This window comes from Peromyscus maniculatus, chromosome 1 (assembly GCF_049852395.1).
Source record: "Peromyscus maniculatus bairdii isolate BWxNUB_F1_BW_parent chromosome 1, HU_Pman_BW_mat_3.1, whole genome shotgun sequence".
Classification (NCBI taxonomy): domain Eukaryota; kingdom Metazoa; phylum Chordata; class Mammalia; order Rodentia; family Cricetidae; genus Peromyscus; species Peromyscus maniculatus.
This window is the reverse complement of record NC_134852.1, coordinates 160,051,464-160,074,199: the sequence shown is the minus strand read 5'-3', so window position 1 is coordinate 160,074,199 and position 22,736 is coordinate 160,051,464. Positions and strand designations below refer to the sequence as shown.

Below are 22,736 nucleotides of genomic sequence, written 5' to 3'. Positions count from 1 at the left end.
ACCCTGTGTTCCTGGCTAACCTGGGACTCACTCTAGACTCATAGAGATCCACTTGCCTCTGTCTCCTGAAAGCTGGGATTAAAGGCGTGTGCCACGAAGAGAGGTCTGGCCTTGGTGTCCACAGACCGCAGAAGAAGATGCCAGATACCCTGGAACTTGAGTTATAGACAGCTGTGACCTGCCATGTGAGTGCTGGGAATTGAACCCAGGTCTTCTGAAAGATCAGTAAGTGCCCGTTTTTATTTATTTATTTATTTAGTATTTATTTATTTATTTATTTATTTATTTATTTATTTATTTATATTTTGGTTTTTCCAGACAGGGTTTCTCTGTGTAGCTTTGCGCCTTTCCTGGAACTCACTCTGTAGCCCAGTCTGGCCTTGAACTCACAGAGATCAGCCTGCCTCTGCCTCCCCAGTGCTGTGATTAAAGGCATTTGCGGCTGCCGCCGCCGCGGCCGCCACCGCCGCCGCCGCCACCACCACCACCACCACCACCACCACCACCACCACCACCACCACCCAGCTACTTTTTTTTCTAATAAAAAAATATATATGTGTGTGTGTGTGTGTGTGTGTGTGTGTGTGTGTGTGTGTGTGTGTTTTGCCTGCATGAGTGCCTGGTGCCTGATGTGGCCAGAAGAGGATGTCATATCTCCTGGAACTAAAGTTACAGATAGTCGTGGTACTGGGAACTGAACCATGTTCCTTTGGAAAAGCAGCAAGGTCTCTTAATAGCTAAGCCAACTATCTAGCCCCTGGGTCCACAGGCCTTTGACATGCTCCAGCAGAAGAAACTTTCACCTAGGTAGCTGGGGCTACAGACCTGAGTCACAAAGTAGGTCATATGGCTTTGGCTGAAGTCACTACATTAGAGGTGACGTCCACCCCTTCCCTTGATGAACCAACTTAAAATCTTCAGCAGAAGCCTGAAATACCAACAATAAAAACTATGCTCAAAAGAAATATTTCATTCCAGCTCTGGCCCGAGCTAAGCACACATTATAGTGGCCTGGAGCAAGTTGTTGCTGGAACAAAGGCAATTCATCCTCACCTCTTCACCTCCAGTTCCTCCTGCCCCAGCTTAGGAATCTCACATTCCAAGGACAAATTCCTGCAGTGAAAAGACTCCAGGTAGACTTGTGATTTCTGACAAGGCTCCACCCTGTCTCAGCAGCAGACCAACAGTGGAAATTCCCATTTCTTTGGGGTGTTCTTGCTCAGCACTGAGTACACAGTAGTGGTCACAGCTCAGTAGAAGAAGATGGGATAGTTTCCTGTCTGTGATGTTCATGCTTTTTGATTTGGTTTCTTCAAGAATGTGTTGGAATTAGCTGGGCAGTGGTGGCACATACCAGAACTAGTGATTCCTGCCTTGGCAACAACTACATTCTTTTAAGTCTACAACATTATGGGCTACAAGAGGAACAATTTAGCCAGGCGGTGGTGTCAGAGCATGCTTTTAATTCCAGCATTCAGGAGGTAAAGACAGGCAGATCTCTGTGATTTTGAGGCTAGCATGGTCTACAAAGCAGGACAGCCAGGGCTACACAGAGAAACCCTGTCTTGAGAACCCAAAAAAAAAAAAAAAAAAAAAAAATTTATGTATATGAGTGCTCTATCTGCATGTACTCCAGCTTGCCAGGAAGAGGGATTAGGATCCCATTATCGATAGTTGTGAGCCACCCTGTAGTTCTTGGGAACTGAACTCAGGACCTTGGTAAGAACAGCCAATGTTCTTAACTGCTGAGCCATCATCGTTCAGGGCCTTGCTTTGTGTTTTGTTTGTTTTTGTTTTGTTTTGTTTTGTTTTGAGACAGGGTCTCTATGTAGTCTTGACCGTCTTGGACTTTACTGTTTCTCTCTCTCTCTCTTTTTTTTTTTTTTTTTTTTTTTGTTTTTTGAGAATTCTGGTTGCCCGGGAACTCACTCTGTAGCCCGGGCTGGCCTCCAACTCGAGAGATCTGCTTGCCTCAGCCTCCAGAGCGCTGGGATTAAAGGCGTGTGCCACCACCACCCGGCCAGGACACTTTAATCCTAGCGTCTGGGAAACCGGAAGAGTTCCAGACCGATTGGAGTTAGACAAGTTCCAGGCCAGGCTGACTACAAAGCGAGTCCTTATCTCAACAAAATGAAGGCTGGTGATACAGTGGTAGAGTTGCTGGGCATACCCAAGGCTCACACACTGTAGGAAAACCGTATTTCTCTTTTTCTGTTCCCTGGTCTTCTAGATCATCCAGAATTACTGTTTCTGGGCTGACTTAGTGGCACTTTAAATCGGAAGTTTTAGTGCCAGACATTTTTGCTGTTTTTCAGCTGAAATCTAGTGTGTGTGTGTGTGGGGGGGGGAGGTGATGGGGTGTTCCGTAGAAGAGTAAGCGCCCATTGTAACAGCCTCCACGCAGAGCACAATGCCAGGCAGCAGCGCCATGGCAACCGCATCCCGGTCTTGGAGGTTCTCAAGGGATTTGCTGTGTCCTGGAAAAAGGCACTCTCTGGACTCAAACGGAAATGATATCCACCAGGAAGAGGTTCACACACGCCTACACGCCACTCCAGTCCTCTTATCATCCAGAATCTTTGTTTAGGAGGATCCAAAGTGGTTTTGTGGTTTTCGTTTTTTGTTGTTTTTCGCGAGAGCGTATAAACTAGTAAAAAGAAACAAGGCGCAAAGGAAATTAGAATAGATGCTGTCTCCACGATTCTGAACCTAGGTCCTACTCACACCCCTACCGCTCTTTTTTCGTCGGGATGCCTTCCCGGTGGCTAGTGGAGGGAAAGCAAGATGTCGAGCCGCCCGGCAGCGCCCACTCCGCCAGCGGCAGGTGGGGCTGCCCTGCTGGGTCCCCAAAGCTGCGGGCGCCCCTCCCAAGGGCGACTCCGGGCCTCTCCGCCGCGTAAAGCAGCTACCGACTCGGTGCTGCCCGGGGTTCTGGCCCAGACGCGTGCCTGGGGCGGAGCTGGGGGAAAGCCCTCACGTGATTGGCCAGCCGGGCCAGGAGGCGGGGCTGCCGGACGGACGCTGACAATGAGCCTCCATAAAAGGGAGCGGCGGGTCGGGGGGGCCCCGGATCGAGCCCTCCCCGCTTGGGGTCGTGACGCTGTGAAGCCCGTGGCTGGCCGGGCAGCCGGGCGGGCGGCCGGGCGGCCGGGCGGGAGGCGGGTGAGCTAGACGGTCCGCGGGCCCTGCGTGGTCCGGGGCGGGAGGCGGCCGCCAGTGGCGGCGCGCCGAGGCCTGCGCGCCGGTCCTCCGCTATCGGGTCGCCCGTCTCCGCCTCGCCATGGCACTGAGAGCAGAGGGCGCCGCGGCGCTGGACTGCTTCGAGGTGACGCTGAAGTGTGAGGAAGGGGAGGACGACGAGGAGGCCGTGGTGGTTGCCGTGATCCCGCGGCCTGAGCCGATGCTCCGAGGTAAGGGCGCGGGGGGGGGGGGGGAACCTCACTTCCGCATGGCGGCCAGGGGCTCGGACCCCGGTTCCCGGTCCCCGGTCCCCGGGCGCGGTCCAAGGCCAGCGTTGCAGCCCCGGCGGGCCCTTCCCGGTCGGGTCCGCGGCGAGCGCGCGCCTTCGCTCCTCCCCCACTCGGGTTTGGAATCCCAGGCCTCCCGGAGCCCCCTCCCTCCCTCGTCCTCCCCTCCCCCTTCAGGGTCTGGAGACTTCCATCCTCACCGAACGAGCGCTTCGGGTCTTCCGGTTCCCTGGGCCCCCTCGGGCCCAGCGTAAAGGCTAGATTCCCAGGACCGTGGTTTGTGCTCCGCCGCCATCTCCCCGTTTCGGCCTGACTGTCCTAGGCCGAGGGGCGACCAGGCCTCTAGGCCCCAGGCTGGTCGCCGCAGCGATAACGGGGGCAAAGGCTAGCGCGGCTGGTAACCTCCCCAGAGGAGAATTTTAAGAGCCCTGCCATGTAGAAACAGTCCTATCCTCATCCCCAGACCTTCTCTGGCAGGAGCCACAGGTGTCAGTTCTAGAACCCGGCCGTTGAATGGAACTACAAGCAGCACCCAGTTTGAGAAAAGCGGGACTTGCTGGGGGGGTGGGGGGAGGAGGGGGAAACCTAAGCCATCTATATGGAGATTATTCACCAAAGGAGGTATTTGAGAGACAATCTGGAAATAACTTGCTCTCCCCTCCCCTTCCCCCTTTCTCTTCCTCCGCTTCTTTGGTCCAAAGGAGAAAACAAAGAGCTACCTTTGTGGAAGACTATTAGTCATGAAAATGCAAATATTTCCTTATGGTGGAATACGAGTTTCCCTTTAGCAAGACAGTACCCAAAAGAGATCGAGAACTAAGTCGGACGTTGTGCTTCTTGAATTTAAGAAATTCTGCTCTCCTCCCTTTTGGAGATGGGAGGGTTAGAAAATTCGAGAACTGAAGGCCACATTCCTCCCAGTGTTTGCATCACACAGGTTATTTTCTGCTTGTGCTGGTTTATGGAGTGCTTGCCCTGCTATTGTCAAAGGCTCACACTTAATCCACTCAGACTCCCTGCCAAGGTGGCCTCATCACTGTTAGAAGGAAACAGACATCTACAGAGGTTCATTCATTCAACTGTATTTATTTATTGGGCAACTAATATGCCAAGCATTGTTTCAGGTGCGCACGTGTGGGAGGGGGGTGGGGAGTGGAGATATGGTAACGGTGCTGAACAGGGTAAATGAAGCCCCGCTCTTGAACATAAATCCCAACAGGTAAATTGAACTATCGTGTGCTAGGTGGCAATGAGTTCTATTTAACTTGGTTTGTGTGTCACAGTATGCATCATGAAGATGTCTGGACAACTTTTGAGAGTCAATTCTTCCACCATGTGGGATTGAATCTGGCTCATCGGGTTTGGCAGCAAGAACTTTTATCAACCCAGCCATTTCCCTGGCCCAGCAATCAGTTTTTTAGGGAACATGAATAGAGAAGTGGGGGTGTGGTAAGAATTTTGTTTCTAAACCAGGCAGTGGTGACACACGCCTTTAATCCCAGCACTACACAGAGAAACCCTGTCTTGAAAAACAAAAATAATAACAAAAAAGAACAGAAGGAAGAGGTCTTAGAAGAGAAAGTGCAAAGATTCTAGAGGCCTCTCAGCCTAGGCACAAGGTTCTAGAAAGATCTAGGGTATGAGAAAGTGGATGAGTTCAAAGTTTTGTTGTTTGGACTCAGTGTGGTGGTGCACACCTTCAATTCTATCACTCAGGAGGCAGAGGCAGGCCGACTGCTGAGTTTCAGGTCATCCTAGTCTACCTAGTGAGTTGTAGGCCAACCAGAGCTATCGTGAGACTCTGTTTCTTTGTTTTTGTTTTGTTTTTTTGAGAGTGTTAAAAACAAAAACAGAGCAACTTGTCTGTGGGCTTTGTTGGCATATACCTTTAATCAGCGCTTGGGAGGCAGAGGACAGGCTGGTAGAGCTCTGAATTCAAGGCTAGCCTGGTCTATGGTATGAGGAGTTCCAGGATAGCCAGGGTCACACAGAAAAGCTGTCTGGGGGGGAGGGGATAAACTTAATTGGGAACTTAGAGTCCATGACCATCACAACGGCTGCAGGTGGGCAAGCATGGTGCTGGGGCAGTAGCTGAGAGCTTGCATCTGATCCACAAGCACAAGGCAGAGAGACTACAGGAGCTGACTGGGAGAGGCAGAGAGAAAGACCATATATACTAACTGGGAATGGCATGGGGCCTTTGAAACCTCAAAGTCCCACCCCCAGTGACCCACAGTCTCTAGCAACACCACACCTCCTAGTCTTCACCAAACAGTTCCACTAACTGCAGACCAAGCATTCATATCCATGAGTCTTTTGAACCATTCTCATTCAAACCACCACAGTTTTATTCTTTGAAAGTAGAAGGATTATCTACCAGTTTACTGAGACCACAGGGCTGAGGTGTAGACTTGTTGGAAGATTGGGATAGGTCTTTGAATATGGTTAAATTCACAGTGTCTCTTACAGGCTCTAGCAGAGTGATTAGCTAAGCATTTGGATATCTACACCTAGAGTTTTTGTGAGTGCCTTGCCAGGGGTATACATAAGAGTTGCCAGGCCTGATGATCAGGCTTGTAATCTGAGCTACTCAGAAGGCTGATGCATGAGGATCACAAATTCTCGGCCATCCTGGACAGTAGATCTTATCTCAAAAAGTAAAAAAAAAAAAAATTACCTAGAGATAGAGCTCAGTGGTAGCACACTTGCTAAATAACAAGTATGCAACCCTACAGTCAGTCCTTAATACCACTGAAATAAATAGAATACAGGAGTTGTCAGCAGGCAACAGGTGAGAATTACCTGAAGGAGGAGGCCAGTCAGTCCCTTTTGTGCTTGAGGTTTAGACACGAAACGGAAATCTCTCCAGAGCTGGTGCTGTGCTGTGCTCTGGAGGAAACAAGGCAGAGGAGAGTGGCATGGTCAGCTGGTAGGTTGCAGCTCCTGCAGGAAGTTGAAGATAGTTTTCAGAGTGACAGGAGGAGGAACAGGCAAGTTAAGAGAACCAAGCAGGACAGGTTCCCTGAATGCCTGTAAAAGTCAAGATGGGAAAGGTGACTGACTGACTGGAAGAATTACTGTCTGGGTTGGTGACCTCACAAGACCTGGTTTAGGCCAGTTGAAACTTGGGGACCTGTCACATGGGAGAAAGGTTCTGGGACGTAAACTGTTCTAGCTCTCTCTTCCTAAAGCCCTAGGTATGAAGGAGTCCCAGTTGGTAGAGAGAGGGTTATGGTACCCAGGGATCATAGGCACTTTTCAGAAGAGTACCAGGCTGATGCTGAACTGAGAGTTTCTGCTCTGTGGGAACTTTTAGTCCTTAAATACAGAGAGCCGATAACACAAGCCAAAAGGGGCATGACCTTCATTGCAAATACTTCAGGAACACCGTGGAAAAAAGGAAGGCTGGTTGTGAGAGACAGAGAAAGAGGTTGACCTTTGGGAGAGGCCTCAACTTGTAGAGGAACAGGCAGGGCATCCATTCCCTGCATACAAGTTCTTTTGGTAACAGTAAGATGAAATTTAGCATCCTCACCCTCAAAAGAATATATATTATTGTGATTAATCCTGTTGCCATCTGGAAAGAGGGAACCGCAATTGAGGAGTTGCCTCCATCAGATTAGCCTATAGGCCTATCTGTGGAGCGTTTACTTGATTGCTGATTGATATAGGTAAGCCTGGGCTGTGTAAGAAAGGTAGCTGAAGGAGCCTGGGAGTAAGCCAGTAAGTCCCTTTTCTTTGGTTTCTCCTTCAAGCTCCTGCCTTTGGCATCCCTGGATAATGGACTGTAACCTTGAAGTAAACTCTTTCCTCCCTTTCTTAGTTAGGGTTATTACTGCTGTGATGACCATGACCAAAAGCAACTTGGGGAGGGGAGGGTTTATTTCACTCACATTCTGTTTAACAGTTCATTATCAAAAGTGGTGAGGGCAGGAGCCCATTGCAGGGCAGGAACTGGAGGAGGGTGCTGTTTACTGGCTTGCTCTTCCATGGCTTATTCAGCATGCTTTTTTATAGAACCCAGGACCACCAACCCAGAGATAGCTCCACTCACAAGCACTGGATCCTTCCACATCAATCACTAATTAAGAAAATGCTCTACAGGCTTGCCTGTACAGCTTGTGGGAAGCATTTTCTCAATTGAGGCTTCCTCTAATAACTCCAGCTTGTGTCAAGTTGGCATAAAACTAGCCAGCATATTCCCCTAGTTGCTTTTGGTGTGGTGTTTATCGCAGCAACAGAAACCAAACTTGGACAGAAATTGGTACCAGGAAAGTGGGATGTTGCTGTGGTGAACCTGACCATTTGGAACTTGGATAGGAAGTACTCAGAGTGTAATGAGCTGTAGCAGGAGCTTAAAGGATAAGAATTTGAGAGAAGCTAGGCATGGTGGTGCAGGACATTTGGGAAGAAGAGGCAGGCCAATCTCTTGAGTTCTAGTGGAGGCGGGAGTTTCTCTCCTGCCATCAGCTCCCAAATAAACATACTGAGGCTTAATATTAATTATAAATGCTTGGCCAATATTTCAGGCTTGTTACTAGCTAACTCTTGTATTTTCAGTTAACCCATATTTTTTATCTATGCTTTGCCATGTGGCTTGGTACATTTTTTTTTTTTCCCATTATGGCATGTCTGTCTGTGTCTGTCTGCTCATGACTCCTCTGACTCCACCCTTCATCCCCGTATCCTTAGTTTGGTTGTCCTGCCTATACTGGCTACTGGCCAGTCAGTTCTTTTATTAACCAATGAGAGTAATACATATTTACAGTGTACAGAAGAATTGTTCCACAGCATTTCCCCCTTTTTGTCTAATTAAAAAAGGTTTTGACCTTAACATAGTAAAACTATAACAAAACAGTTATTAAGAATTACAGTTACAGGGGCTGAAGAGATGGCTCAGGGGTTAAGAGCACTGACTGCTCTTCCAGAGATCCTGAGTTCAATTACCAGCAACCACATGGTGGCTCACAACCATCTGTAATGAGATCTGGTGCCCTCTTCTGGCCTACAGGCATACAGGCAGACAGAACATTGTATACATAATAAATAAATAAATCTTTAAAAAATAAAGAATTACAATTACACTATTGAGTCCATTTGTATTTGCTAAATTTAGAGAAAACACTCTTTATATAACTTCTCTTTGTGACTAAAATTTTATGCCTAATTTATGTTTTATTGTAACTAAGGGAAACTTTTAACTATGATTATCTAATCTTCAACTCTGTCAAAGACCCCAGAAGGAGCAAATGTTACCTAATGACAGGGACATCAGGCTGCCTGCACAGTTACCCTAGGTGGTTCTGTAATGTTGGGGTATCCAACTTTGGCCTACAGGCCTGGCATATCTAACATTTTTGAGAAGCAGGGAATCTTGAGGGGCTCTATTACCTTGTCTTGGCAAAGTTTGGCAGTTGCTTTCTTTTTCATCCTGCTGGTCTAGTTTGGACAGTAACTGTCAGCAGTTGAGGCAAGGGCAGTTTCTTGGCCCAAATGGCCAGCTTTTTACCATAAAGAAAGCAAACTCCATACGGAGTTTCTTCAATGCCCATCATCTTCTCTGAAGTAGATTGGTGCTGCTGGGAGCAGACCTGTGTCACTGTCATGAAAAGCCTTAGGTTATTGAACATATTAATATGTAGGTCTTTGAAGTGTTTGAAGACCATGTGTCTATCTAAATATATCTGTGTATGACCTTGAAAACATTCCTAACATGACTATAAATTTGACTATTATAGATGACTATTAACCTGTATTTTTAATTATACCTTACTTTTTTTTTTTTTTTTTTTTTTTTGAGACAGGGTTTCTCTATAACTTTGGAGCCTGGCCTAGAACTCAAAATCTGTAGACCAGGCTGACCTCGAACTCACAGGGATCTGCCTATCTCTGCCTCCTGAGTGCTGGGGTTAAAGGCGTGTCACCAGCACCTGGCATATGCATTACATTTTTAAGTGAGTTGCATAAATACAATACCCCAAATAAGAGTAGAAGCATACATATAGTATAGCTAAAATAAATTTAAATTTGTGTCAATAAACCAAAATCCATATCAGTTTAAAATATTTTAGATTAATAGCTGTGTTTTGGAATAGAGCCAATAATCTACCCTTTTTTCCTTTCCTTCCTATATCAGAGCCTTCTTTTTTCTCCCTAGAAAGAGATCTTTGAATTTAACTCCTTTGTTTAGCCTTTTTTTGTTTTTTGACTATGACCAATAACAATTTGTAACCAACCCTCCCTAAAATGATAACAAACATCCATAACCAATATTTTGGGAATGTAAGTATTCTGTAGACTACTTTCTGTTGGTTGTGGGTTTGGGGAGGAACCTTGATAAAACCAATATAATGATTGGGTTTTAGCTGGAGTAGTTTGAGAGGCTGGACCATCTCGGCCCGCAGCTGTTTTGAATGTAGAATTTTTGAGGAGACTGTAAAAGATGCATTTTCAGATGTGGATCACTTGGACCATCTGTTTTCATTGGTGTCTGGTCTCCTTGTTCTGAAAATACATAAACTTTTAAAGGTAGCATATATTTTTTTATTAATATGGGTACAGAATGTGTATTGTACACAAGTTAGCCAAAGATAATTTTTTTGCTTTATATTTAAACAGGTAAAATGTATGTTACATGTTTTGTAGTTGTTTGTTTTTTTAATATTTATGATTTATACTGAGTTCTACCTGTATATATGCCTATAGGCCAGAAGAGGGCACCTGATCTCATTACAGATGTTTGTGAGCCACCATGTGGTTGATGGGAATTGAATTCAGGACCTCTGTAAGAATGTCCAGTGCTCTTAACCTCTGAGCCATCTCTCCAGCCCCCTGTTTATAGTTTTTGTAGATTTCTTTATGTCTGTAGTCAGAACTTTCAGAGAGTCTTCTCCCCCAAAGCAACACCTTTTGACTTGGCTTTTGAACTCAAGATATTTTTAAATATATAGGTTGGTTCAATCTAGCAGTTTTTATATATTCTGTGTCTCTTAGAAGCCAAAAAATTTAAAGACAGCACAATAACATACAGGATCCAGACTCTCTGTGTATTTCTCGTCTTTATGTGGCTTTTTTCTTTTTCTTTCTTTTTTTTTTTTTTAAGATTTATTTATTTATTATGTATACAGTGTTCTGCCTGCATATATGTCTGCAGGCCAGAAGAGGGCACCTGATCTCATTGCAGATGGTTGTGAGCCACCATGTAGTTGCTGGATATTGAACTCAGGACCTTTGGAAGAGCAGTCAATACTCTTAACCGCTGAGCCATCCTCTCCAGCTTTTAAGACTATATTTCATTTTTATGATTATACTTTCTCTTTTCTCTCTAAAGCCTATGTATATTTTTAAATACACTATAACCCATTTTAGAGATTTTTTTTTTCCATCCATATCTGTAATCTTTTTCTGACCAGATGAGCCTTTAAACTGCTAAGCAGCGTGGCTAGGACCTCCACCTCTGTTTTGGCGGCTGGCTCCACCCTGCTTGGTTCCCTGATAGCCAAACTTCATGGTGGAGGTACTGGTGCAAGAGCCACGTTGACTGCCCCCCACTCTAGGGAGTTTTTGGGTCCATGCTGTCACCAAGTAGTGCGTCACCCACTGCTCATATACCCCATTTAAGTGTTTGGTGGCAGTGCCTCTTTCACACCTGTATTTGCTGCTAACACTGAGCCAAGAAGCTGTCTCTTAAAGGAGCCTTGCCTCTGCTTGCCACTAGAAAACAGAGCTTACCGATAAAAAGTAGTTACCAAGAAGCTGCACTTGACTCAGTTTTTTGTGTGTTTGGAACTTTTTTTTTTTTTTTAAGCTTTCTCGGGTCTTATGTGAAAATCCAGCCCCATGTTGGGATACCATTTGTAGGCGGAAGTTTCTATCCCACCTGCAGCTCCCAAATAAACATACTGAGGCTTAATATTAATTATAAATGCTTGGCCAATAGCTCAGGCTTGTTACTAGCTAACTCTTACATTTTAAGTTAACCCATATTTCTTATCTATGCTTTGCCACATGGCTTGATACCTTTTTTCATTATGGCATGTCCTTTACTCTTTGTCTGCTCAGACTCCTGGCTTTGCCCTTCTTCATCCCAGCATCCTTAGTTTGGTTTTTCTGCTATACTTCCTGCCTGGTTACTGGCCAGCCAGTTCTTTATTAACCAATGAGAGTAATACATATTCACAGTGTACAAAGGATTATTCCAGGGCTCCTTAAGGAAACCCTGTCTTGGTGCAGGAAATTGAGAGAAATGCAGCTGATCAAGGTTTGGGTGGCTTTTGAAGTTTCAGGAAAAGTAAAGACTTTTGGTTTTTCTGAGACAGGGTTTCTCTAGTTTTGGCTGTCCTGTAACTTACTCCATAGATCAGGCTGGCTTTGAACTCAGAGATCCACCTGCCTCTACCTCCTGAGTGCTGGGATTTAAATGTGTGCCACTATTGCCTAACAGGAAGTAGACTCTTATCAGGGTAGTTTGTGTGCAAGTGAAACCTAGATTTTACTGGAACAATGGACGTTGGTTACCTGGTGCTGAAAAAAATCAACAGTAATTAATAAAAGCATGACATTATTGTGATAAAATTTTCAGAGAAGTATTTCCTCAGGGTCAGCACACAAAATCTGATGGTCCAGAGAGGGCAAAGGCTGCATCTCAAGCTGGAAACTGAACATGGCAGTGTGTAAACTCATCTCCCATATGGTACTGATTTGAAGACATGAAGGGGTGAATTTAACTGGTTTTTATTCTTAACTTGACGCAGTTTTTAGAGTCACCTTGGAAAAGGGAACCTCAGCTGAAGAATTGCTTCCTTCAGACTGGCTTGTGGGCAATGTCTCTTGGAAATTGTCTTGATTGATGTGGGAGGGTGTAGTTAGAGTTTTTCTGTCTGGCCCACAGTCAGGACAAATCTTTCTCACCCGCCAGCCCCACGGCTGCTCAGACCCAACCAAGTAAACACACAGAGACTTATATTGCTTACAAACTGTATGGCCATGGCAGGCTTTTGCTAACTGTTTTTATATCTTAAATTAACCCATTTCTATTAGTCTATGAGTTGCCATGTGTCTCGTGGCTTACTGGTATCTTAACATCTTCTCATGGCAGCCGCTGGCAGCTTCTCCTCTGCCCCAGCCTTCCTGTTCCCAGAATTCTCCTCTCTGCTAGTCCCACCTATACTTCCTGCCTGGCTACTGGCCGATCAGTGTTTTATTTATCAATCAATCATCCACAGCAGGAGGGAGGGCCCAGCCCACCGTGTGTGGCACCATCCCTAGGCTTGTAGCCCTGGGCCATATAAGAAAACAGGCTGAACAAGCTAGAGAGGGGGCGGGCTCTCTTGTCTGCTTGCTTGCTTGCTTTTTTTGATTTTCAAGACAGTGTTTTTCTGTGTAGCCCTGGCCATCCTGCCTGCCTCTGCCTCCCAGGTGCTGGGATTAAAGGCATGTACCACCACCACCTGGCTGAGGGAGGGAGTTTTCAAGCAGCATTCCTCTTTCAGACTCCTACCTTGAATCCTTCCCACTTTGGCTTTGTTCACGATAGACCGTAATGTGTAACCCTTTTCCTCTGCAAGTGACTTTGGTCTTGGTGTTTATTGTAACAGAAAACAAAAAGCAAACTAGGACAACGAAAAGGCCGAATCTGGTAGTGAAACCCCATACTACCTATTCAGGAGTCTGAGATAAGAGAATTGCATGTTCAAGGCCACCCTGGGTAATTCAGCATGACCCTGAGTTCTACTGCTAGAGTCCATGTAAAGGTGGAAGAATAGAACTTTATTTCACAGGGTTGTCCTCTGGCCTCCACATGTACTCCTTGGTACATGTGTCCCCTATCATACATACACGAATTAATAATTGTTTTATTTTTTGGTTTTTTGAGACAGGGTTTCTCTGTGTAGCTTTGTGCATTTCCTGGAACTCACTTGGTAGCCCAGGCTGGCCTTGAACTCACAGAGATCCGCCTGGCTCTGCCTCCCAAGTGCTGGGATTAAAGACGTGCGCCACCACCACCCGGCACGAATTAATAATTTAAAGGGAGATGGCTAGAGCTATATCTCTGGGTAGAATGCTTGCCTAGCATACGTGAAGCCCTAGGTTTGGTCCCTGACACCTCAAATACCAGGCGTGATGGCACATGCTGCACTCAAGAGCTAGAAGCAAGAAGATCAGGAGTTAAAAATTACCTTCTGCTACATAGTAAAGTTGAGGTCAGCTTGGACTATTTGAGAATGAACTGTGCATTGTGCCTACAAATCAGATATGGGTACAGTTGACTATTGGGTGAGGAAATCTAGAAGCCTCACTGGAATGATATCTGCCAGATAATCAGGGAGGTCAAGACAGACATAGGGTACCCAGTAGCCCCAGAAACATGTAGAGTGGGACTAACGACTAGAATAAAAGGTGAAGATGCAATGCCGGGCGGGCATCCTGGCTGTGTGTCTTATTACTGGTCTGTTAGACTCTAGTGGGGAGGTGGAGCATTGCACAGGAACCTCTCACCTGCCCCACACAGATGTGTTCTGAGCATCACCAACCCTGGCCTCTTCACAGCGCTTTCCCCTTTCTACAGTAACCCAACAGGAAAAGACGCCACCACCTAGGCCCAACCTGCTGGAAGCAGGTGTCGAAAGCTGTGAGGAACCCAAGCAGCAAGTGTCATGGGAGCAGGAGTTCCTGGTGGGGAACAGCCCAGGAGGCAGTGGACGGGCGCTGTGCATGGTGTGTGGGGCTGAGATCCGGTCCCCATCAGCAGAGACTGCTCGCACACACATCCTGGAGCAGCATCCCCATACCCTGGACCTGAGCCCCTCTGAGAAGAGCAACATCTTGGAAGCCTGGAGTGAAGGGGTAGCCCTTCTGCAAGACATTCAAGCTGACCAGCCATCTCTGCCCGGCCTAGGTAGTGAGGGTGAGGGCTGAGGGAAAAGTGGGGCCTGTAGGGGCCCTGGAGCTCAGTGGGCTTTTGCCCCCTCAGAGTCAGGCCAGGATGGCCAGCCAGACCCCAACTCCAACCCGGACCCTGCCAGGATGCCAGCAGAGATCGTGGTCCTCTTGGATTCCGAGGACAACCCATCCCTCCCTAAGAGGCTCCGGCCCAGAGGACTTCGCCCCCTTGAGTTGCCTGGTCAGTCAACAGAGGAGCTGAGGGCAGTGGGAGACGCGTTGCTATGGCTGGGGTGGTTGCTAGGGCTGGGGTGGGCAGGTGTGCTCAGGAGTCTGAGGTTCAAGAGCTCAGGCCCAGTGGCCGTACGTGCTCAGGTCTTTTCCTTCTGCAGTTGCCCCTGTCACAGAGCCGGGAAATAAAAAGGCCCGGGGCCAGAGATGGAAGGAGTCCCCTGAGGAGGAGCCTGTTAGAAAGAAGAGAAGCAGGCATATGACCAAAAACCTGGACCCTGACCCAGGTGAGAGCATCTCGGGGCGCTGGGCCTGGCTGTAGCCCTGTAGCACAGAGTCCATGAGGAAGTGGACAGGCAGAGGGCACCTGCGTGCAGCTCAGCTGGAGCTTAAGGCTTTAGCCTTGGGGTTCTGGCCTCTTGTACTCACAGTTCTTCATGGCCTTCTTCCAGACCCCCCATCTCCTGAGTCACCCACAGAGACGTTTGCAGCACCAGCCGAAGTCCGACATTTCACTGACGGCAGCTTCCCTCCTGGCTTTGTCCTCCAGCTCTTCTCCCACACACAGCTCAGGACCACGGACAGTAAGGACTCCTCTAAAGACGGCAAAGCAGCAGCGGAGGGCCTGCCTCGGCCAGAAAACCCCTCTCCAGGTGAGCCCTCCGGAGGGGCTGTCGGGAAGCTGAGTCCCTGATCACAGCCAGAGCCCAGGGTGGAGACGGCCAGCGACAGGGATTGGAATGCTGAGGAAGCTGGCCCTGGGCTGAGCAGCTCTAGAGGTGGTCATTAGGTTGTGCTGGGCCTCTCAAAGCTTGGTGCTCAACCTCATCCATGAGGCTGGACCCCTGGAAGAACTCACTTCACACTGGTGGTACAGGGGCCCACGTGCGGTACTCAGCCATTTAAACAGGTGTGGGGGACCATACGTAGACAGGTGTAGAAGATCAGATGCTCCATAGTCCAACAGTCTTAGTGAGCTCCTGCTGACAGCTTGTTTGTAACCTGTGCCACTGACTGAGAAACTTTGGTATGTAATTCATTTGGTCCTTATAAAAATACCACATAAGCCAAGCATGATCCAACACTTGGAAGTCTGAGACAAGAGTGAATGAAAAAATAAAATAAAATAAAATAAAATAAAAGGAAGGACATGACTGCTCCTAGGTATGGTGGCGGATGAAGTTTATTGTAGATAATAGGGAGAGGAGAGAGGGGAACCAGGTGTGGCAGGCAAAGAGTAGAAGGTGAAAGGGGTAGAGGGTGGGGTGTGCCACCCATACCCTGTAACAGGTAGGGACTGGGGGAGACTGGGAGAACCTGGTGGCCAGGTTCACTTTGAGTTTGAGACTTAACAAGGAGGATTGCTACAGGTTGGAGGTCAGCCTAGGTTACAGAGTGAAAACCCGTCTTTAAAAGCCAAAACCCAAAAACGTATGATGCCTGGCTTTTTGGTTTTGTTTGTTTTGTTTTTTTGAAACAGGGTCTTCTATAGCCCAGGCTGGCCTCAAACTACTTAGCCAAGGTTGGCATTGAACTCCTGGTCCTCTACCCCACCCCCACCCCCCCAGCTTGCTTTCTTCCTCTTTTTTTTTTTTTTTAAGCTTTTAAAAAATGTTTATTTTACTTACTTATGGGAGGGCACGTGCTAGGGTATACAAGGGAGGTCAGAGGACAGCCTGCAGGAATCAGTCTTCTCCTTCCACTGTGGGTCCTGAGATTGAACTCGGGTCAGCAGGTTCAGTGGCTCCCAGCAGGCTGTAGCTTGTTGTGCTTCCCCTAGGCGCACTCAGACATCCAACTGCAGGCTTGGTACTCAGCCCTGCTGTGTGACAAAACTGTCCTTGGGGAGTTGTAAGTCACATACATCTGTTTACCCGGTTAGGGAACCAACTGCAGACCAAAATACGGAGACCACCCAAGTCCAGTGAGTTTATTGGGTCACTTACAGGAATATGATGAGGGATCACTTCAGGAATATGGATGAGGGATCACTTACAGGAATATGGATGAGGGATCACTTATAGGAGCAGAAATGACTCAGACAGCTGCATCACCAAAGCCCACCCCAGCATGGGTGACATGTTACTCACAAGGCTGGGAACCTGGAGCACACTGTACTGCCTCCAGGCAGTTCAACAGGTTGGAGTATATCCTTTTAAGGTGCCTGAGTTGGGCTAAACCTCTTTCAGGTAGCTCGGTTGGTTTCTGCTTCTTCCAGGCAAATAGTCTGATCTCAGACTGCTTATTCTCCTCTGAAAGTCTTCTTTGAAGCTCTGCCTCTCTGCCAGTACATTACGCAGCTCAGCTTTACCTCTCCAGAAAAGTACTCTCAGCTTTTATTGTTTACCCTTGCAGGGTGGAGCTTAGTGAATCTCATCCGTTTCTGGGACTTCCTGAAACTATTTTGAGTTGTTTACCTTGCTGATTAAGGAGCTTCCCTGCAGGATAGAATGTTTCAATCTGAGAGAACTTGGCTATACAAGCCCCTTCCACTCTTTCTGTTTTGGCATCTAGGCCCAAGTCTACTTCTCCCCTCTCAAAGAAGCCCCTCGCAGGGATTAACTCTTCTCCCATTGCAAGAGCAGTGGGTTTTCTCTCTCTGGTAATCATCTCTTCCAGGTCTTTATCAGCCCACACAAAGCTTCTATTTCTCCTTTCCTGGCCCCTTCATCCCTCTAGCTATGTTCCATTTATTCCCAAGGTGGAATCTTACTCTCAACTGCCTCTGTCTCGAGTCTGCTGAGTTCAGACTTTATTCATAACAAACTGAAGTCTGTTCTTTGCCAACATCTGTTGACTGCCATAAAGGTAAAGCCAGTAGTCAGGCCTCTATTTCCATCCTCTGAATTATCCTAAAACAGGCTATGTAGCCTTGTAGACCCTCATCCTCTTCTTCCCAAGTGCCAGGATTACGGATGTATATCATCACACCTGGCACTTCTCATGACCCTTGCTTGCTTGTTCATTCTTGGTCCCTACGGTTGGTAACACATATCTGTCACCCCCATTCTAGAATGTAAGCTTTTCCCAGTGGTCATGATTTTTTTCATGATTTTTCCAGATTCAGCACTGTTTATATATATCTAAGAGATGACATCTGCGGGGTTGCAGCTTGGCCCTCTTTCTTCCAAACTCTCTACTGGTAGGCAGGCACTACCTCTATTGGGTTGATGAAAGTTGTCAGCAGAGGATGGTGACAACTGACTGTAATCTCAGCACTAGTGAGGCTCAGGCAAGAGGATAGTGAGTTGGAGACCATTCTGTGCTATATAGGGAGATGCCGTCTAAACAAACACCAAATAACCCTAGCACTCAAGAGCCAGAAGCAGGCAGATTGCTGTGAGTTTGTGACCTGTCTGGTCTACATAGGGCAGGAGAAGATGCTTCCTTTTCTCTAGTAAGCTGCAGCCTTCGGCTTGCTGTAGCCAAACCACCACTTACCCTTTTCTGTTTCCCAACCCCACATCAGTCCATCTGCAAACCTCAGTTTACTCTTCTGTCAACTGCCACTACTCTGACCTGATGTTGCCTTAACTTTTTTCCCGGGGAGATATGAAGCAATGTTTGCTTACTCCAGATAAGACACTCAACTCACCTTAGTGTTCTGCCACTGAGCTGATGCCCAGCTCTGTTTACTTTTTATCGTGAGACAGAGTCTCATTCAGGTGCCCAGGCAGGCCTTGAACTTTGGGATTATGAACATATTATGTGTGGTCCACACCAGGTTTGATGAGTCTATGTGGATTGAACCTAGAGCTTAGAGTTGTCCAGGCAAGCACTCTGCCACTGAGCTTGCTGTATTCTCAGCTCTTTTTTGTTTTTTTAGACCGACTGTACATAAACCTGACTGTCCTGGAACTCACTCTGTAGACCAGGCTGGCCTCAAACTCAGAGATCCGCCTGTCTCTGCATCCTGGGTGCTAGGATTAAAGGTGTGGCCACCGGTCACCTCCAGGGATGTGGAGCCTGGAGGAGTGCTAAAGAGCAAAGCTGCGGGGCCATCAACCCAGCTGTCTGTGATGTGCTCTGCCTTGTTACTCCCATAGCCCATGGGGCCAAAGCCATGGGTAGACTTTTTCCTTTTTAAATAATTAACTTTTATTATTTATCCAGACATCTGTATGTGTCTTATAAGTGTTTGCAATGTGTATGTGGGGGTGGATGCCAGAAGAGGGAGTGAGATCCTCACCCCTCCTGCTTGATTATAGACAGAAGTGAGATGCCTGACATGGGTGCTGGGACTCGAACCCAGGTCCTCTGGAAGAGCAGCAGGTGCTCTTAACCACTGAGCCGTCTCTCCAGTCCCCATGGGTAGACTTCTTTTTTTTTTTTTTTTTTTTTTTTTCAATATTTTTTAAGGTTTATTTATTTATTATGCATACAGAAGAGGGTGCCAGATCTCATTACAGATGGTTGTGAGCCACCATGTGGGTGCTGGGAATTGAACTCAAGACCTCTGGAAGAACAGTTGGGCTCTTAACCACTGAGCCGTCTCTCCAGTCCCCATGGGTAGACTTCTTTAGATGTTCCCCACTATATCACTTCTGTGTGCAATCTTGAAGATAGAAGTTGGGGAGCAGCATCATAGCATTATGTACCCACATACCAAGTACACAAAGAGAAAGCTGCATTCAATGCTTGTCCTGTGCCTAAGGGCCGTGAGGCTAGTCATTGCTGGTCATTCAAGAGTCAGCCTTATGCTTTTTCTTGGGCTATGGAAATGAAAAACCCTAGTAGTCTGTGGTTTGCAGTTTTGGGGACCATTGGAAGGCCCTGACTGTACTCTCTGCTCCCATCCCTTCCCAGCTCCCCCTCCGGGGCTTCGTGGGACACTGGATCTCCAGGTTATCCGTGTTCGGATGGAGGAACCACCAGCCGTCAGCCTCTTACAGGACTGGTCCAAGCATCCCCAGGGCACCAAGGGGGTGGGAACAGGTGACAACCCAGACTGGTCCACGGTTCTGTCAGAATCCGGTGCCACTGTTAAGGGACAACCAGAGGCAGGAAATGGGGTGTAAGTTTTCACTTTCCTGGGCAGGGGAGGGGTGGGAGGAAGGAAAGGTGGGAGGGAGTATCCCCCCTTGGCTTAAATCTCAGATCTGCCCAGTTTGGCCACCTGATGGAGAGTTTTAAAACCAGGTGCCAGGAGACCTCGAAGGAGGAGGGGTGACATCACTGTCACACTGGGGCACTAGAAATGCCTGGCCAAGACTGAATTAGGCAGAGGTGGCTTAGGCTGTTGGGTGATGCGGCATTGGGCCTGTGGAGAACACCTTCCCCAATCCTTCGCTGACCTACCCTCCGACCCCGCACCTCCTTCCTCTCAGCTCCCCACCATTCTCCCCTGGCACAGTGCCTTATGCAGAGGTGGTCATGATGGGGTTTGAACTGAGTCCCACTACCTCGGGGGACACCTCTCCTCCCCCACTTCTGGCTCCTACAGCAGGAGGCCTCCATTACCTCTTACCGCCTCATCCCTGCCGAGGGCTCCCTGTACCGCCCCTCACCTGTCATTCTGTTGCATCTTTTATCCTGTTGTATATATTACCTTTGTTGACAATAAATTATTTTTTTTTTTTATTAAAAGTTCTGTCTGGGCCATCATTGGGAAAAGGGAGCAGCTTGAGGGGCAGGAAAACTGAAAGGTAGTCCTAAGTGGGAGCCAGAGACCCCTGTTCCAGGCAAGCCAGCCCTGAGCCTAGAGCAGAGCTTGCTTGGGCCTCTGGAACTGTTCTAATTTGGTGTCAGTCAACTGAGAGACACCTTACTTCTTCCTCTTACCACATTTTCTGTATTTGATCTTCTGACCTACCTGGTAGGCCTCTGTCCAAGCAAGGTTACCACGGAGCTGGGGACACTCACTCCCAGGGAGGTAAGAATTACTGGGGCCTGAGCCAGATGTGGTGGTGCACGCCTTTAACCCCAGCACTTGGGAGGCAGAGGCAGACGGAACTCTGAGTTTGAGGCCAGCCTGGTCTACAGAGTGAGTTCTAGGACAGGCAAGGCTGTTAAATCCTATCTCTTAAAAAAAAAAAAAAAAAAAAAAAGGTTACTGGGGCCTGATCCTGGCCAGCCAGCCAGCATAGACACTTTCCCTGTGAGGAGGTAGCAAATCCCTACTTTCTTATAGGTCTGTACCATCTACTACACAGCTCACCCTTAGCCCCCAGCCTCAACCCAAGTCTGCCTTAGGTCTCTGCAGATTTTGAACTTCCTGAGCTAGCCCTATGCAGACCTAATCTGTGGGCTTTTGCACTTGGGACAAAATGAACCTTCAGGATGCTTTATCTCAAATCCTAGGTTCCACTGTCCTGTTCAGAATCTCCAGCAGGTATATAGTGAAGTGGGGCCACCCCACACTGCTGGCTGCTTGGCCACATCTGGTAAATTACAGAGACTTGGGGAGAAAAAAGAAGACTCACCTCAGTTGGGAAGAGTCAGGGTGTGCTGTGAGATCTCATACTGAACTAATAGGGATTGGCCCTTTCAGCCATCGGATATTCTCAGCAGGAGCCCAAGAATGTAGAGGGTTCTTGTCCAGGGCAGGCTGAGACAGGTGTGAAGCAGAGGTGCCTTGTGTCTAGAATATCTCAGCCATGTATGAGAACAGGTGGACTACAAGACTCCTGAGTCTGTGTGTTTCTGCAGATTGGCACAGTTTGTATGCTCCCTGACAATAATGTTCACTATCAGAAAGCTCTGTGTTGGGATTGTAGGTGGTTTCTGTCCCTACAATTGTGTGACTGTTTACATTTATACCAGCTTGCTTTTAAGACATTGTGACTATCACAAAGTATTGAGGAAACTTATCAAAGATTGTGTTGTAAAATGACTGAAATGCCCCTTTGTTGTACAAGAGCCTGATTTGTCCTAGACTGAACTCCGGGGCAGGGGCCAGATTGTGTTGACTTGATATTTCTGGTGCCCCGCATAGGGCCTGGCACATAGGTGCTCAATAAATGTCCATCAGATGCCATCTTGGTCTGCATTCTGTGTGACCTTTTTCTTGTATAGCCAATGACTCAATTCTTTTTTTCCTTTTTGTTCTTGGCTTTTTTTTTTTTTTTTATAGATATTCTGGCTGTTTCAGACTGATGATCATCCTCCCAAGTGCTGGGATTATAGGTGTTCTCCATTATGCCCATTCTAACAGTTAAGTCACAGCAGTGAAAAGAAGACAGAACCCTGACCCTTCAGGGTGAGGGACTTTGAGAGGGCTGGTCAGATGGTACATGCTGTGCAAATCTAACAACCCAAGTTCCTTCCCTTCCCAGAACTCATGGTGAAAGGAAACTTCTGGAAGTTGTCCTCTGAGCTTTATGTGCCTGGCACTCAAGAACCATGGCACTCGTGCACCTGCACTGAGACAGCTGTCGTGGCACACACCTTTAATTCCAGTTCTCAGGAGGCAGAGACAGGCATCAGAGACTCGCCTGGTCTACAGAGAGTTCCAGGCCATCCAGGTCTGTGTAGTGAAGACACTTCCACAAAACAAAACACCGGGATAAGAGGGAATGGCTTGGCTCGTGGTTAAGAGTATTTACCACTCTCCCACATCCAATGGTGCATTCTGCCTGTAACTCCAGCTCTAGGGGATCTGATGTTCTCTTTTGACCTGTGCACATACACAGACACATAAATAAAAGTAATTTTTAGAAGTTAAAAACAAGTAAGTAGAGCTGGAGAGGTGGCTCAGGGTTAAAGGCACTTGCTGCTCTTCCATGGGACCTGAGTTTGGTTCTCAGTACCCACGTCAGGTGGCTCACAATTACCTGTGGCTCCAGCTCTAAGGGGACCTGATAGTGTGGCTTCCATGGGCACCTGCATGCATTGCATACATGCACACAAATTTTTGAAATTGGCTATGAGGTCTCACATAACTCAAGGAAACTTTTACGTAGTTTGCTGAGTTTATTATAGAGTATGCTACCAAGAATATGAAGGGCGTGGGTGTGTCTGTTAGCAGAACTGGGATGTGCTGCCCTGCTAGCAAAGGGGCTTCCAGGGGAGATGGAGAGAGTGGGGCTGAGGACCTAGTCAGAGCCTCTGGGGCCTCCAGCGCTGTGATTTCCAGCCTAGTCCCCTTCCGGCCCCAGAGGCCCTCCACTAAGCTATTTTGTCTCTGCCTTTACTCATTTCTTAGCTCTAGGTAGACCA

The 22,736-nt window shown here is 47.5% G+C and overlaps 1 protein-coding gene and 2 long non-coding RNA genes across 4 annotated transcripts; 2 read left to right on the top strand and 1 right to left on the bottom strand.

Moving 5' to 3' along the window:
• Positions 1-544: 544 nt before the first annotated feature.
• On the bottom strand, positions 545-4,010 carry LOC143270048 (uncharacterized). The gene is made up of 2 exons (XR_013046922.1): positions 3,668-4,010; positions 545-2,647 (listed from the first exon to the last, which is right to left on the bottom strand). It is a non-coding gene; the product is annotated as an uncharacterized LOC143270048 (long non-coding RNA).
• On the top strand, positions 3,088-20,165 carry Spindoc (spindlin interactor and repressor of chromatin binding). Of its 2 annotated transcripts, none has more exons than XM_006980749.4 (6): positions 3,088-3,410; positions 14,035-14,364; positions 14,440-14,589; positions 14,741-14,866; positions 15,032-15,232; positions 19,424-20,165. In XM_006980749.4, exons 1-6 carry the CDS (start codon positions 3,281-3,283, stop codon positions 19,516-19,518), a joined length of 1,032 nt encoding a protein of 343 aa, XP_006980811.2. In that variant the 5' UTR covers positions 3,088-3,280; the 3' UTR covers positions 19,519-20,165. The 2 variants fall into 2 exon arrangements, with proteins under 2 accessions (XP_006980811.2, XP_006980810.2); XM_006980748.3 differs by having other exon boundaries at positions 3,089-3,410; positions 19,386-20,165.
• Positions 15,239-17,874, top strand: LOC143270050 (uncharacterized). Its single transcript, XR_013046925.1, has 2 exons — positions 15,239-15,450; positions 15,490-17,874. It is a non-coding gene; the product is annotated as an uncharacterized LOC143270050 (long non-coding RNA).
• Positions 20,166-22,736: the final 2,571 nt, after the last annotated feature.

Bases quoted from the DNA above. Each gene is read 5' to 3' on its own strand.
- Spindoc (XM_006980748.3), top strand. From the start codon at position 3,281: ATGGCACTGAGAGCAGAGGGCGCCGCGGCGCTGGACTGCTTCGAGGTG. The intron at 14,590-14,740 runs GTCAGTCAACAG...TTCCTTCTGCAG, and splicing joins TCGCCCCCTTGAGTTGCCTG to TTGCCCCTGTCACAGAGCCG. The intron at 14,867-15,031 runs GTGAGAGCATCT...GCCTTCTTCCAG, and splicing joins AAACCTGGACCCTGACCCAG to ACCCCCCATCTCCTGAGTCA.